At 44.6% G+C, this 17,104-nt stretch overlaps 1 protein-coding gene across 2 annotated transcripts in view; it reads left to right on the top strand.

Annotated features, from left to right (window-relative positions):
- Positions 1–17,104, top strand: part of Sptz (zinc finger FYVE-type containing 26 spastizin) — a 79,474-nt gene that overhangs the window by 54,840 nt on the left and 7,530 nt on the right. For both annotated transcript variants that reach the window (XM_084582623.1, XM_084582624.1), the window contains exons 35-43: positions 814–968; positions 2,445–2,606; positions 2,823–3,069; positions 7,154–7,249; positions 7,310–7,369; positions 7,861–8,007; positions 9,596–9,793; positions 12,974–13,182; positions 15,299–15,461. In XM_084582623.1, the coding sequence (XP_084438749.1) occupies positions 814–968; positions 2,445–2,606; positions 2,823–3,069; positions 7,154–7,249; positions 7,310–7,369; positions 7,861–8,007; positions 9,596–9,793; positions 12,974–13,182; positions 15,299–15,461 (1,437 nt within the window). The remainder of the gene's footprint in view (positions 1–813; positions 969–2,444; positions 2,607–2,822; positions 3,070–7,153; positions 7,250–7,309; positions 7,370–7,860; positions 8,008–9,595; positions 9,794–12,973; positions 13,183–15,298; positions 15,462–17,104) is intronic.

The following is a 17,104-nucleotide window of genomic DNA, read 5'->3' as shown; positions in this document are numbered from 1 at the left end:
TCTTTTTATGGCCACAGACTCCTCTTTGGTTGCAATTTGTTACTGCCTAAAGGGATATTGTGGACAAATTGAAATTGGCCTAGGTTGACAGATTAGCACTTTCTAATCAAACAGGAACCAGAGTTATCGTAAGCTACAAACCAGTGAAAACAAGTACAGGCGTGTCTACCGGTTGCTGTTTCTGCAAATAAATACCATTGACATCAGGATAGGTTCTGCTTAAATGAAAGAGGTGATGGAGGGCTACACGAGAGAATACTTTGGTGAGTTTGCATTATTATTGCTAGCACACATTTTAGCACTAGAGAGACAAAGAACTAAACATGAACAATTCTGTGAAGCGACCCACCAACACTTCAGATCGTCAGTGTCACGAGGCTGAATAACGTGGCTCTGAACTGGTGTGGCAGGATAAACTATTTTTACTAGAAAGTGCTCAGCTATGCAAATATGCTTTTGATCTTGTATGCATGCTATCTGAATAAAACATGCCTACATATTTAGTATGTTTAATGAACTCAAACATGTGATGGCTCACATGCATGAAATTGTTAATGATCGTTCCCAAGATACATTGGCTGCACATTAACTCTGTAACTGCCAAATTAACTCCCGAAAGTATACTAACATTGCCAAATTATTTAATTGTGATGTTTTTCTTGTCATTTTAATTCTGGAACATTGGCGTTAGTCACAAAAGCCTTTGTTATTGGGATTTGTTAAGGACAAAACATGGTGGAGTCACCTTGTGTCCTTTTATTATTGAAAAACATCGCGTTGGTGTGAATAGTTTTACTGGTTTGTTTTTTCCAGGCTCCAAGTGTGTCTCTCTCGCTGGCCATTCTGGAGAAGCATTCGAGCGCGGCAGACTGTGCCATGTACATTTTGTCTCTGTGTGACCGCCTCTTTGCTCTTCTGGCACCAAAGAGCACAGCCGAGATCTTTGTTGACTATGGACTCATAATCACGTGAGTGTACCCTCCCTCTCGTCTCTTCAATTCACTTCTCTCAATAAACAAATAACAATCAGCTGTTGGAAAAACAAAGGTACACCATGATGTGGCTTCTGGTAGATGCTGAGTGGACTTTAAATATATAGAATACAGCCTGCCTTTGAGTAAAGCTGGCAGGAAAATGAGTTCACGTGTTCTTTATTAGTTGGTGACCTGAGTGCTCTTTTTATTCTGGTGGTCAGATTGGCATGAATTTGACATGTCACATGGAGTGGAAATTCTTTAAAAATTTTCTACCCAACGCTGTGGCTCAGTGGTTATGATGCTCAACTGCCGATCTCAAAGACACGGTTTCGATCCCGGCTGCGGCAGTTGCTTCGCAATTGAGATGAAAATCAAGGTACCTGTGTGCTACGCAACGTCGGTGCAGAATAAAGTACCCTGTTTGATCGAAATTCGCGGAGCTGTCTGCAACAGTGTTCCTCATAGCCTGACTAGCTTTGAAATGTTAAACCCCTTAAGTCAAAATAAAATAAACAGGCACGCCAACCAAAAAATTATGGGGGCCACTTAACCTCCGCCTTAAGAGTGTGACTTGATAACGTAGGCTACCAGCCCACATATATAGAGCTCTGCTTTAACCAAGCCATATGAACATGCCTATGTGGCCTGCAGGTAATATGAATGCAAGGAACCCGATAGGCTGACTCTCATATCACCCTCTCATATGATAGGAGAGGCCCCAGTTGGCAGCGCCTGCCAAACGTAATGTCAGCCGACCCTACGTCCAGTTAATGTTCGGCCATGCCAGCACCATGCTCGCGATTTTTCGCTCCCAATGTCAACAAAGGCAGATGGCCACCAACGCCGGATTTTCGTTGAAGTTAATGCTGTCGTGTTAAGAGGGCAGAAAAACTCAATGTTTCAGAACCTACTCGGTTACTGCGGGTGAGTTGCAGCTTGCCTTTTTGATTGGAATTCCTGTCTGTTTCACATTATATTGCCTTTCCAACCGGACAGGCCTTTGTTGGATGTTTTCTTTTGAACCTTTTAGTAAAACCGACAGACTTTATAATTTCCTCTGTGACAGGCATGCTGACACTACAAATGGAATCCTGAATTCACCTTTTGAGCTCCTGTGCTACATAACTCCTTTCATGGAACAATATAAAGACCAAAACACACTGCCATGATTGAAAAGAAGCTACAGAAAAACTAGAGGGACACTTAAGTTCCAGCTTTGAGGATATGACGCAATAGCTGTTCCTCGTTCGCCTTCATGTACTTGGCACCCACGAGCACTCCAAGGTCAATTCTGTTGAAAGGTCACTGCCAGACTTTTTGGGTAACACCTTTAACACTAATATGTTAAAATGGTAAGGGTTTGAAGAGATGCAGGAGAGAAAGGGCTATTGTTTGAGGGGCTGCACAAATGCATTTGGCTGCTTGACATTTCCTTGCTTCTTTTTCTTTTTTTCGTCTCGTTTCCAGCATCCTCAAATCCCTCATCTTGAGAGCCAAGGTGAAATTTATGAGTGCTGGCATGGCCAGTGGTGTGGCGTGCAGTGACACCTACCTCAGGCGACTGGACATTGTGCGGCTATTAGTCAACGCAAACTGTCAAGATTTGCTTCCAGAGGAAATGCTTGTTCGGTGAGCCATAAAAAACAGCTGTTTTTTCTTCTTGCCCATATATAAGCTTGTTTCCTGCGGTCACGGTTCTCCTTTTCTTTATTTTATCGATGTCATTTTTATCATGGTGAAAATGACTGAGCTTTGGTGCACATAAGGTCATTGGAACTCCACCCCGTCTCTTGTCCTTCTTGCCTGTAGGCTATTCTGCTCAGTTTCCTAGTTTCATTCCCGCAGCGCTGACAGTCCCCCCAGCGACGAGCCCACCACTCGCCGGAAAGTTGGCCGAGGCCTCAACACTGACCCGGGACCGGAGCGCAAGTTGAGGGACCGGCTGGTGGAAGCCGAGCGCATGGCCCTTGCCCTGGAGGTCTCCACCAAGTGCGGCCTCGAGACGTCCGGCGTATTTGCTGCCTGGGGACTGGCACTGCTGCGTGCGGGCGACTGGTCTTCTGCGAGGGAGAAGTTCTCGCACTGCCTCCAGGTGGGCTTGCGTACCGTTTTCAAGCCAGAATCAAATCACGTTTGCTGCTCAGGTATGTAATGATGCCCTTATTAAACTATAAGACAAAGGGATTGGCCACACGGTGAATAAAATTCTGGTAAATTAATTAGTGTAGGTTATTACTGGTAATGAGGTTAATGAAGCTTCAGTAAGGGCTCATTGTACCTATTCTTTTCAGAAAAATTGTAAGGTAGGCCCTGTAGAGCCTTCTGCCTTTGGGAAGCCCACTGTTTTTGCTTTGATAAGTTCTTTTAGTTCAGGTTAAGTCAGTGCATTAAAGGGGCTGAGCAGAACTTCCTTACTTTTGCAATGCCTGTACCGAGTAAAGCCAATCCGATTGTCCGGAGCCCTCTCTTATCCTCCTTTAAAAAAAAACAACGTAAAATCGGTATGGCAGGTCTTCTCGAGAAGGCAGCCTTGAAAACTACAGTTGAATCCCGCCACAACGAATACCGCCACAACGAAATTTCCGCGACAACGAATAATTTTTTATTCCCCGCGAGTATCCTATAAGAATTAATGGCCTAAATTTCTCTGCACAACGAACCATTTTTGCAGAGCGTTTCCGCTTCAACGAAATTTTCGCGTTCAAAATCGAAACCGAAACTAGTTTTATTGGCGAGAAGTCCAAGTCAAATCCAAAGCCACATTAAGCATGAAATCACGTGATTGCAGTTCCGCTATTTTGGCTTTGTGTCGTGGTCGCGTTGTTCACTCGCTGCCTTTCTCTTCGACAACGACGAGTTTTCATCCGCAGGACACGATGGCAACGCAAGTGAAAAAGCGCAAAACTCTTTCCCTTGAGCAAAAAGCTCAAATAATCGCCCAAGCAGAAAGCGGAAGGAAGAAAGCGGCAATTGCTGAAGACTTCGGAATTCCTGCAAGTTCGTTGTCAACGATTCTAGGCAATAAGGACAGCGTGAGAATGGCACTTGCTTCAGGCACATCCTCGAAGCACAAAAAGGTGACGCGGCCCCTCCATGAAGAGTTGGACAAAGCAGTGCATGCGTAGTTTGTGGAAGCACGAGCCAGCAATGTCCCCCTGTCCGGAAGCATCGTCCAGCAGAAAGCCTTGAACTATGCATGCCTACTTGGCATTGATGATTTTAAAGCCAGCATTGGCTGGCTAAACCGTTTCAAGGCCCGCCATAACATCGTTGGAAAAGTGTTGTGCGGCGAGTCAATGTCAGCAGACGTGGACGGAGCAGCTGCTTGGAAGGCGAGTAACATGGCCGGAATTTTAAGCAACTTCGCGCCTGCAGACATTTACAACGCCGACGAGACCGGGCTATTCTACGAGATGTTGCCGGCTAGGACGCTCGACTTCAAGGGGCAGCGCTGTCACGGCGGCAAACACAGCAAAAAACGCATCACAGTGCTGCTTTGCACAAACATGGATGGCTCGGACAAGCGTCCGCCGTTAGTCATAGGCAAAAGTGCCAAGCCGCGCTGTTTTAAGGGAACTCGTAGCCTACCTGTGCAGTACAAGGCGAACAACAAGTCATGGATGACCCACGCTATTTTCACCGAGTGGATGATGGCATTCGACCGCGACATGAAGCGGCAGGGCCGTAAAGTTTGCTTGCTTTTGGACAATTGTTCAGCGCATCACTCCGACGAAGTCAAGCTCACTAACACGGAGCTGAGGTTTTTCCCTCCCAATTGCACGTCTGTCTTACAGCCTCTCGATCAGGGCGTGATTCTTAGCCTGAAGCGCGCTTACCGCGGGAGGTTAATTCAGCGGCTGCTTTTTAACACTGAAACCGGCCGAGACACGAAGGTGGACTTGTACGTGGCACTGCAGATTATGTCTGCTGCCTGGAGCACACTGGGGCGCTCAGTAATTGTGAACTGTTTCAGGCACGCCGGATTTGCCGAAGGTCGACCCGTACACTCTGCTGGCCTAACACCAGGCGTTACAGACGACGACGAAGAGGCGTCACCGGCTCCGGGGATCGCGGCCGCCTGGAAAACGCTGGGAGAAATAGGAACCGTGCCGCCTAATCTCGAGCTCGACGAATACATCGGCGCTGACGCTTGTGTTGTTGTTCACGAAGATGTGAGTGATGAGCAGATCATAAAAGCTGCCCGGAATGATAAGGACTCTTCTGATGAAGAAGACGACGACGTACAGGAAGCGCCGGCTGCGGCAACCGCCGTACAGGTGATGGACGCTTTTGATGTCACCAGGAATTTCGTTGCTGTCCGAGACGACGATGTTGCAATGGGTTTGCTGACCGAGTGCGAAAATCGCGTGACGGCGTTGCTCGCCGTGAAGCGTAAGCAAACCAAGCTTACAGATTTTTGGCATTAAACGCCTTTGCTGCTGCTTGGGCAATTCTTTCTGCGTTTCACGTCAAATTTTTGCGATAACGAAGTTCCGCGAGAACGAATTTTTTTTCGTGCACCGTGAATTTCGTTATAGCGGGATTCAACTGTACAACGTAGCAATAGTATTCAACTCATCGCTCGTATTTCACCAGGGTAAGCAGTCGTCATTATGATGACATAATTGAGATATTTCTCTGTCCTTGTGCCTACAATTGTTTTAAGAAGTGAAAAATGAACTCCTTTCGCAACTGCACGGCACAACAGCTGATGCCAAAGCATTTCCTGGCTGCAGAGTTATCGGCTTTGCTTCAGTCTTGTAGCTGCTGTGCCGAGAGCATTCAGTTGTCATGGTCTGGTCAGGCAATTTGGTTCGTAATAGATGCAAAGGAAGAATTGCGCGAGTGAGACATGAACGATGTAAAGGCAAAGACACACACAGTTACAAAAGGCAAAGAAAGAACTGCGTGAACGGGACACTTTCGGGTGTCTGCATTTTTGTGTAACTTTGCCTTTTCTTCATCCACGTGTCACTAGTGCAGTCCTTTCTTTGCTAACTGCAAGTATGTGCTGATGAAATGATGCAAAACTAAAAAATGCGCTTGAAGAAAAGCAGGCAGATAAATCTGAAATCAAGTCTGCTTCAGCATGTGTTCAGACGCAGTCATCGAATGCCTCATCCAACATGTGCAAATGGCGAGCAGAGCTGCTGCTCTAGCCGATTGGCTTTTGAAAAGAGCTGTACCATGGATGAAGCGAAAGCTACACAAGGAGGGGTGGGAAGCAAGAATCTGACAGGCACGTGGTGTAGGAGTGGGACAGAGTGATCACCAGAAAGCCAGCACCACACACCCATACGCAAGCATGATACAAGCAGTCCTACCATCTGGGCCGCGCCACGCTGTGGCATTTAACTGAAGCGAGGCGTACCGGCATCTCCCTTTGCGAAGCGGGCAATGCAGCTGACATTGAAAGAATGGAGGAAATGCTCAGCTGAGCAAGATGTTACTTGATGGTGGTACGTTGGTCCGAAGGTCAAGAGTACGCAGATACTTTTGGCTCACACGTCTGTCTTTACACACATTTTGCGTCATATTTTGTGCCTGTTTAGTGATGGACTATTTAAGCAGATGTGATAAAGATGTGATACAGCGAGGCTGCTTGTTTTTTAATGCAGGGCGTTCCATATTTGTCTGCACTGGTTGTAAAAAATTATCCTCGTGCGAACTACTGTACTACTTGAGCCCAAAGTCCGACCACAAAGTAGCTTTTTATGCACTGTGTTTTTTGATAAATAATTTAGCATTAGAACTTTCGTGAATTTTCCAGGATCGTCGAAAAACTGCTGTCAGTTGTGGAAGAACTTTTAGTTAAAACAAGCAAAGTGGTAGACTTGACAGGCTACGCCATCTGGCAACTAAAAGGCAACCAGTGTCCTGAACAGAGCGAGGGCGGGCCTCATAGTTTTCCAGATGGCACAGCCTGTCAAGTCGGCTGCTTTGCTTGTTTTGACGAAGCGCACTGTTGCAGCAGACTGCAGATTTTAATAAATCTCGGAAAATTTAGGCAGGTTGTCATGTTAAGTTGCTTATCAAAAACAGACCACGGCAAACTACCCTGTGGTTGGCGTTTGGAGCACAGGAGAATTTTTTGCTACCTAGACAGATAAGTACGGAACTCCCTGTTATATATATAGTATGTTGTTTCCTCATGGTGTTTGCCCTCCTCATTGCAGAAACTGAAAGACCGCAGCAACTCTTCTAGTGAGAGCCCCTTATTGAAGGAGATCATTGATAACCTGGAGAAGTCTCAATATCCTGGTATAAGCAAGGTGTGTACACGGGACTTTCAAGTGAGAAAAGTGATTGAGTCACTCGTATTTCTTCTTCAGGCTGCAGCCATCTTCTGTGCTATAGGAAGCTTGAAGAATATCCGAGACCCTGATTTTGAGGTGAGTGTATGCTGGTATGTATTGTCTGCTGCATTGGAAGTGTAGTCCTCTTTCAGCAAACCCCGTTTCTTCTGTCTGGTCTCTATAAAGCTTCCATGTTCCATTGGATGCACTTCCAGGCACGTGCTGTTAAAATTCCAAAGTTCCGACTAAGTTTACAGGGAGATTGGCGATGTCGTCGCCTTCGATAGCGTACCTGTAGGGCTGAAAAAGAAAGCAACCCGTTCCCAGGAGGGTTGGCCCACTAACGAAACGCAGAACAGTTTTGCTTTTGCCACTGGTGCAAGTGGGTGACAGCTTTGCCAGGCTGCTTAAAAGCCAGTCCTCATGATTGAGTACATGAAATAAATGAAATGAAATTATAGCAGCTAATTACTTTGTGGTACCTTATCCAGGAGTGTAGTCATGGCTGAATCTGCAGCTTCGTTTATGAATGAGCGCTTCTGTCCAACTAGACTTTGCAATTATTGCATTGCATCTCTTCTCCACAGGTGAAGATTCCAGTGGCTGAGCTGAAAGGGGTGGTGTACTCTGAGTGCAAGCACTATTTGGAAATGTACGGCAGCCACCGGTCCATGCTGGGCTTTCTGTTCCGCCACGGCCGCACCACGCAGGCCCTCGAGTACTACCTTGCAAAGGCATGCACTTGCTTATCTCCAGTTTAAGATGCCTGCACGGTTATGCATAGCAGCAGCAGCAGCTGAGGTCATATGGTAGTCTAGACAGGCATTAGCCTTACTATTATTGGTTTGGTGAGGGTATTTACCCATCACTGTGTAGTTTCACTACAGCTGTCACTATTGTAGAATTAACATGATGGTATAGCTGTCCCAGATTATGTTATCTGAGAGTTTCACCGCTTGAGAAGAGACGTTGGCTAGTGCAGTTCCCTAAGTAATATACTTCATTATGAGCTTTTTATCGCACATTGAATTGAGCGGCATGGAATTGAGTGGCAGTGGCATGACAAGGAACATGAGTGCAGCCAACATTTGGCTGTCATGTGCTTTATTCATGGCACAAAAATGCATTTAGAACCTGTTAATGATGATTTAATAAGATTATCTTATAGCCATCTGCTGATGATCTATTCTTTGAACTTCACTCATAACTCTACCACACAAAAAATTCTTTGTTGATTGTGGTACTTGCAGATAGTTAATTTCTTAATTGAGGGTTAGAAGTTTAGGCAAGCAGCGGCACATTTTTTTTTTTTTTCCCCCATTAAATTGCGTACCTTTATTATTCAAACAGTGCTCCATTCTCTTTAATGCATTGGTTCACTTCAAGAAAGACTATGTGTATAACCAAGGGTTTGATGGTATAGCATTTGGTGAGGATAGAACATTGCAGACAGGGTAAATATACACTCGTCAACATAGAGCAAAAAAAAAATGCACATTTAAAGCCAATTGTTCCTTGATTACTCGGAGCATATAATGGAACACTAAAGACTTGTTTGTAAAATTCTTAAAACATTGTTTCTTTCGCTCTAGTTGACTAGCGTATGTTTAATCTTTCTGCAAAGCATCTTGTGTACGTAAGCTGCTGAGGTGATTGGCACTTTAGTTCATTTGAAATTGTGCATGCCCTGCTCAAGCTTGCTTCTGCCACATCTCCCTCATGTACAGATTGACAAAGGACTAACTTTCCTGTTGCAGTGCAATGAAATTCTGTGCTGCAAAGTACAAGGTCGTGATTTTCTATGTGGGCCACAGAAGCCCAAGGTGTTTTTGAGGGCACCATGCACAAATGGTTGTTTTCGGGCCCGGTCAGGCACTACGGTCAGGAACAGTTGAAACTCCTCAAAACACAGCTGGAACTAACTGGAGATTAGTAATGCAGGAATTTGAGCAAGTTAGTGATTCATCCGAAACTTGGCACCAATGAGTAAGACCTGTGTCCTGTGTACCTCTTCTGTGCCCTTGTCTTCTAAGCTGGTGCCAAGTTTAAACCTGGAAACCGGCTGGAGTATAGAAATTCGTATGGTTTTCATTGCATGTTTAAAAGTTCCACTTGGTTTTTTTATGGCTGTGTGTGGGCCCAACAAACGTCACGCGGTCACAATTGATCCAGAGCTCTTCACTGTGGTCCACCTTGTATTGTGTGCACGGGTTTTGCCACAGAAAAGAAGATTGTTGGTTGCCATGGACGGGCTTCTGTGAGCCTTGAGGCAATGACTTGTCGATGTCTCTTTTTTTCTTCTATGTGCTTCTTCAAACGAAGGGCTGTGAGGTGGAGCTGTTCCTGGAGCAACTGCTGCAGCCGTCCCTGAAGCAAGGCACACTGGACGTGCTGCTTTCATCGTTGCGCCAGATGGATCCCAGCCTGAATGGCTGGTGGCCCACCCTGCTTGCCACCTGTCGCAGCCTTCAGAAGCGGGGCCGCACACACACCCTCTACACCCTGCAGCTCTTCATGGAGGTGCGCTCTAGTATGATGGCAGTGCTGCTCTTGAAAAAGAATGGCAGAAGGCTGCAGTGAGCGTGCACGTTGGCACGCTTCTTACAGTGGCACTTGTATCTCAAGAAAAGAGAGCTTGGTAGCAGCACTGTCCGCACCAAGTGCGGCTGCGAACAAAGACGCGCTTAGATGGCCTGAACACATCCGTTTATCATGGCACGGCACACTCAGGCTTGTGCCAGCGCTTGTAGGCAGACATAAATAGGACATTGCAGGGAACTATGGAACAAGGAAGCTTGCAGAGTGGGTCAGAGAAGTAACTCGAGTTAATGACATTCTAGTGGAAATCAAGAAGAAGAAATGGTCGTGGGCAGGGCATGTGGTGCGAAGAGAAGATAACCAATAGTCGCTAAGGGTAACATTGGATACCAGGGGAAGGAAAGTATAGCAGGGGACGGTAGAAGATCAGGTGGGCGGATGAGGTTAAGACGTTTGTAGGGACGAAGTGGATGCAGCTAGCACAGTACTGTGAGAACTAGAGGAATATGGGAGACTCATTTGCCCTGCATTGGTTTTAGTCCAGCTGATGATGATGATGGTGTGCTGGCTTGATCTTTTCCATTCAACATTGCTATATCTCAAAGTAGTGATGTAAGCGCCTGGGAAAGGAGGATCTGCTCAGGCCTTTTCTGTGTTCTAAGGCATTGAGAGAGAGGGCCGCATAATTGGAAGCTGGGAGTGGAGCCACACCATGCATGCTGGGAAGGTTGGTGACCGAGAGGGAAGATTAGTTGCTACCCACATCATATGATGCAAAGAATGCGACACCAGTACTTCAGAATAAGCCACCTAGATAACATTCTGCCTCTCAGATGTGACGGGAAAGCCTGTGCTAAGAAATCTATATACTGCTCAACAAATTTTTGTGTCAGTGAAATGAGAGCCACAGAGCTGTATCTTTCTTCCTGTGCAGCTAAGTGCTATACTCTCTTTTGCAGTTATTAATTTTTCCTAATATATAGTGTGGTGTCACTGTTTGTTATTTAAAGGGACCATGAAACACTATTTACAAAGGCTAGAAAAAGCACTCATGCCATCGGTATTCCATCATCATCATTGCATAAAAAATCTGTAAAGCTAGCTTTACGCACACTGAAGACATTAGTAATCAAAACAATGCTCCTCTGCTCCCTTCTCAGCTCAACACAGGCAGATGCAGAAGAAAATTTACAGGAAACGGGGTGCAACTGTGCCTCGCTGCACCGTGTCCCGCCCACATCACTCAGTGGGAAGGCTTACTCAGAGAAGCTGTATGTCAGCGAGGCAGGTGTGGAAGAAACGTGTAGTTAGGAGTTGCACTGGAATGGTTCTGTGGAGCAGTTTTTAAAATTATTTGTTTGTAAACTATAGGGTTCTTGCAGAGCCTTTACTTTACCACACCATTCACTTGAACAAGGTCCACCGGTTCCTCCGAGGATACTGAGGCAGTTTCATGAGCGAGACTGAAACGGACAAGAAAGGAAGGAACTGTGACCACTGCAAAATTTTACACACTCACAAAAACAACCTGTACAGATTGGTTGCCCCCACTGTGGTACTGATCTGCACATGGGTGTAATCCTGGCCACTTTATTCCTAGCTGCAGTAGCCGTATTTTGGCGAAAGTGAAATACAAAATACCCACTTCCTGATGTCAGTGCACGTTAAAGAAGTTGTGAAAACTTCCAGAACCCTTCATTATGGCATTCTTAATGGCCAATGTCTCTTTGGGACATTAAACCCAATGTCGCTTTGGGACATTAAACCCTATAAACTAGGGGTGTGCAAATATTGAAATTTTCTAAGACGAATGTCCGATATCTGATCAGTGAAAGAAAAAAAAATGGAAAATTAAATAATAGCAAGCATTGTTCATCTTGTTTGTTTCAGAATTCACATGGTAGTTGAGAATAAGATAAAACTAGCATTGCACAGAAGTGTATAGCCTGCTGGAAAATTCAGTATGTCGATTTTATACAGGGTTCTGCATACTGGTGTTTTGTACACAGAAGGAACTGCATGAACTGGTGGAGCTGTTGTATTACTGCTGAATACGGCAAGCTCTCGGTAATTCGGCCTTCGGACCAGAAAAAATGTCGGAATTAACCGAAAGCTTGGATTACCGAATAGGCCTGACAAAACTGCTCAAAACTGTTTGCATTACAGTAATTGCATCTGATCAACACCTGCACGATGATTGATGAAACCGAACCAAGAACGACGTTTTTTTTTTTTTTTTTCTGGTCAGGAAGCCCTCTTCACAAAAAAGCCCCGTTGCATTTTGAGGATGCTTCAGTGCACTGTCAAAAAGATAAAGCATTGTGATGAATCATACAGTGCAGTGAATCTGCGATGTTCAATTCCTATTCGAAATTTCAGAATATTCGTGCACCTACTATAAACATAAACCAAACCAGATTTCTTCCATTTAGAGTATCTCCATCAGAATTATTTCAGGGCATATTTCTAATACAGCTGCCAACCTTCAATGCTAAAAGTCAAGAATAGAGCTTTCTCTATTATAGCAAATTCTTTATTGGCATTTCCAGTTGCTAGAAGCCTCAGTAGGTGGTGCAAAAAGTTAAAAGAAGAGAATTACTTAAGGAGAGAATTAGAGCCACCCGCCAGGTGACGGGAGTGGCCCCTCCCCTATGCGGGCGACCTCTCTCCTCTGCTCTCTCTGCAGTCATTCCGAGGGAAAGAGGCCAAGAGGAGACAGGTAACTGCTGGACACAGTAAGCACGAGAACGGGTTCTTTGCGTCGGGTGAGTGAGGGCAATGAGGAATTGCCAAAGCTGGCATTATGGACATGACCACATCTGTTGAGGAGGCATTAAGATGTTGGCCCCTCACAGCTTCTTGGCTCTTGCCTCCTTGCTTCTGTGCCTACCACTGTCTCTTTTTTGCTCCAGAGAGAGAAAAAGATTTGAAGCTTTTCTCTTTTTCTTTTTTCAATTTCTGCTCCCATTGTGCAAATATATATTAGTATATAAAGAGAAACTGCCAGTGGTAGCACTTTAGTCTCAAAGCCACAGAAGAAGTGATGAAAAATTTTTACAATTTAAAAATTATAGCTTATTCTCTCCATTTTGTTGCATTTTGTGCCATTACATCTGTCTGGAATTCATGTTCATTTTGGCGTGGCAACGCCTGTGTCTGCAGGACTACCTTCGTGCTGCTGTGACGAGCATCCAGTTCTTCGAGAGCCCTCCTGTGAGTAGGTACTCGGAGCTGAACCGGCGCCTCGAACACCTGGCTGAGGCTCGGAAGCACCTGGAAACATACCTGTCCAAATACACGACCTGGGAGGGGCACCGTGCAAACCGCTCAGGTGCCCAGGTGCTTGCCATGGCACCCAAGGAGGTCAACAGGTATTGTGGAGCCCTCCTAAGCTTTCCTTTTGGGGTGGCTGTTGTCATTCCTTGTGTGTGTGTAAAAAAGAGCCACATTGTAATCTACCCACGTTGGCCATGGCAGACTTCACCTCAAAGTAAATGCACTGAGTGAATTGCAGGCTACCTGGCATATGGTGGCCGTGGCATTCAGTAGTTGTGGCCTAAGATCGCAGGGTTAAATTTCGGCCTACTCAGTTGGATACATATTAGTGGAAGCCAAAATAAAAATATCCATGTTATGCACATTAAAGAATCTCGGGTGATATGAAGTAAACCGGAGCCCTCCACTGTGGCATTTCTCATAGCCCATGTCCACTTTTGGTTTTTTAAGCCCACAAACAGCATTTCGAACTCAATCCATCATGGTGACTTGGTGGTTTTAATATTAAGCTTTTGAGCTCGAGTCCATTGGTTTAGTCCCAGTTATGGTTGCCACACTTCAGAGGCAAATGAAGAAATATTTTGTACTGTGCTGCCAGTGCGTGTAAAAGAAATAAAAAAAGTCTGAGCATCAAAATTACTCAACTGCAGAGCACGTTGTAGACTGCACTGTTGCTTTGAAATGTAGAAACCCATTCTCCAATCAACTTGTAACCTAACCAAGCTTTTAAGTGTTGTTTACTTTTGAAATTTGACCTTGTTTGAGATGAACCTTTTCATTTAGCATGGGTTGCCGTGTTATAAGTGCGCACTCGGTTGCTTATCGTACGTCTAGTTGAACAACTTAAATACATTGGCTGTGAAGCCCGCCGTAACCATTTGACGCCACATTTGACCACTTGGGCACCTTTAACATACATGGACACTACATTTACAAGGGCACCTAGCATCTTGTCTCCATCAATATGCGGCAGGTGGTCAAAATCAAGAGCCCTAGACTATGGTGTTCTTTGTAGCTTGAGTTGCTTTGGTCAAATATTTAGGGAGAACCCCCAAGGTGCATTAGATTTCTAATAAGGGAGTAATTACTCATTGACATCCACCCAAACGGAGCCGTACGGCTACATGCTGCGTTTGTGTGGATGCCAATGAGTAATTACTCCCTTGAGTTGCTTTGTTAGACTGAACTCCATAAACCAAATAAACAACTATTAACTCAGTTTTAATGGTTAGTAGTCTTAATAGATGAAGCAACTGCATGTGTCAGAACAGTTCTATGGAGTTGGTTGTGAAGATATTAGTTTGAATTAATTTTTAAATGCGCTTGGCAAGTGAAAAATCTGCATGAAGCTGTGATCTGTTGACTTCACCTGAAGCTGCGAAAGTGCATCTTGGAATTTCTGATGTTGGAGCTTATACAGTAGAATACCACTTGAACTAACGTCATTTAAACAAAGTATTCAGCTGTACGAACTTCCTTAATTACCCCATCAAAGCTCCATTGAACACTATGCAAACACCTTTCGTTTTAACAAAATTCACTTAATGCTAATTTCAATTCTACGAGCGTTTCCCGCGGCTTTAGCTTGTGTCTCCCACGTTATACTGAGCACTTCAACAAGCACAGCCGCACTTATTGTTGCATATTTTTACGATGAGAACCACAGTTTCATTACTGCATGGCGAAAAGTGGCCTTCATTTAGCTTTAAACTGAATTGGCTATCTAAACAAGCTTGTAGCCAGCCGAATCCATAGCTGGCTTTGCACGCTTAATGGGCTCCTTAGCAGTCAGATCTTCAGCCCTACTAGGCCCTTGCTGCCCAGCAGACTGTTGTGCTGGGAAAGGTTCACAAGAACTTGGACACAGTGACTGAGCTCAAGACAACTGCAGTCCTAAGTTCAAATGTGCTGCAAAAGGTTACTCCATTCTTCGCTTGAAAATGAGCACAGTGACAAATAAAGGGGTTAAGTTATTTGAACACACAATGGTCCTTGGAACTAATAGAAACAAGCATCCACGCGCTTAAGTCAGTTCAGCAAACTTTTTCTCTTTCTTTTTTAAATTTTTTTAAGGCCCTTTGAAGTTTGTTCAAGTGAAGTTTTGCTGTAACAGCAAACAACATGAAATGTATGGGGAAAGTGAAGTCGTAGCTTTGTAATGATTAACCTTGAACTTGAGGGCGCTTACAGTTAAATGTGCATTTTGTGCAGGAACGTCAGCATGGTGAACATGCAGATCGACATCACACGATTCCTGAGCGCCAGGGAGGCAGAGCAAGAGAGGCTTCTGCAGCCTCAGCAAGAAAGCGGTGGAGAGTGCATGGTGCCGACTTTGTTTGGTGACGCAGCGATGAAGACTGATCTAGCCTGCCTGGTAAGTGGCATTAACAGCTTAAATGAATTGGCAAAATCTGTTTAATTAGTATTAAGTGCTCTTAATGCAGATGCTGCGTTAGCCTCTTGCTGAACAGTGGATTGGAAGTTAACTTGTAGAGGTCAGGTGTAAACATGCAGCTTTTTGTTTTAGCCACGTCATAGAACTTAACTCTTTCATGAACTTAGTATTGAATCTGTCCCATTGTTCTTATTACCTTACCTGCTATTTCTTCCGCAAGGTAGCGTCTCAGTTGTTTTTGTGCGATTTTCAGTGGCAAATTAAAATTGTAAAGCTTCTTTGATATTGTAGTCCTCAACCTGTACTACATATATAATGCAAGGTCTTTTCATTTCCACCATAATCTCACGACATATTTTGGTCCGTTTAAGGCAGAGCTTGAAGGAGCTTAAAGGGACAGAACACTGCACTTAATTCGTCCAATTTTTTCAGCACAATGAAAAGCTTCCTTTCTCGAGTGGTTGATTTCATAGCATTTTTGTTAGAAGCAGCATAGAAAAATTTTACTGAGGGTTTTTCGATCAGTGCATGCGCCAGTTTTTATGTAGACTGATACTGGAAACCAAGAACAACGACCGCGATGACAATTGCGCGACAACAAAAGTGATGTACTGAAAACTGATATAATCTCACTTGCCAGACAGTAGCTAGACATTTCTTTAGTGCAGTGTAGCATTCATTTTAGTTTCCACACCCAAGGCTGTTAAGGCGCAAGAATGCATGCCTCATCGACGAAAGCTTTAGTGGGTTGTCGTCACTGCTTCATCCAAGGAATTCAAAGCTTTGTGGTGCCATCTAGCGGCAAATGCTAAAAGCACATCATCAAGTGAGCAGAGAACACCGTGCACTCGAAATAATCAGTGACATTTTCCCGAGATATGGTCGCATGGGGTACTACAATGGTAATTGCTGTTTTGCAGCCAGAGGTCACTTAATTGTTTTTGTAAAATTTTCAGTGCCAAATCAACACATTTCTTGGATATTGTAATGCTTTGTTTCTTCCACTAGAGTTTTCTACTTGTGGAAGTTTACCTTTGATATAGCAGCATCATTGCTGTTAACACTTAGGGTGCCACGTCTGAGTTAGGTACTCGGATAAGCCCCTGTGCACAACCCTTGCCATGCCCAAGTATGCACGTGTGTTGGTTGTGTATATTGCTCAGTCTCTACAACTCTCGTCTGTACTTGGGTTTAAAAAAAAAATTCTGGACTGGTCCCGCCATCTGTTTGGCATTATTTAAAACTCAGGTTTACACATACTTTTATAGATTAATAGCAGGTGTCGCCGTTGTATTTGCAGGGGAGGGAGAATGGTTGCATCAGCATGTGTGTTTCGCAGCAGTCGTTTTTGAATCTCGTTTGTTCTGACATGGCGAATGCATCCGGGAGACTGAAGCATTACCTTAATGTTGCCAGAATTCATAAATTATTGTTAAGCTTGGACTCTGATGGTTATCAAACTGAAGAATTTCACTGACTGCAGCAGTTTTGGTAGTGACAAAAGCCATGGCAATACCCAGCGTATATATATCCTCAATACAGTCAAGCCCACTTATAACAATACCGGTTTTAACAATATATCGGATATAACAATGGGCAGCCGCTGCACCATCAGGTTCGCC

The sequence above is a fragment of the Amblyomma maculatum genome, chromosome 10 (assembly GCF_055883805.1).
Source record: "Amblyomma maculatum isolate TAMU_Amacu chromosome 10, ASM5588380v1, whole genome shotgun sequence".
In the NCBI taxonomy this organism is placed as follows: domain Eukaryota; kingdom Metazoa; phylum Arthropoda; class Arachnida; order Ixodida; family Ixodidae; genus Amblyomma; species Amblyomma maculatum.
This window is presented reverse-complemented; position numbering and strand designations above follow the sequence as displayed.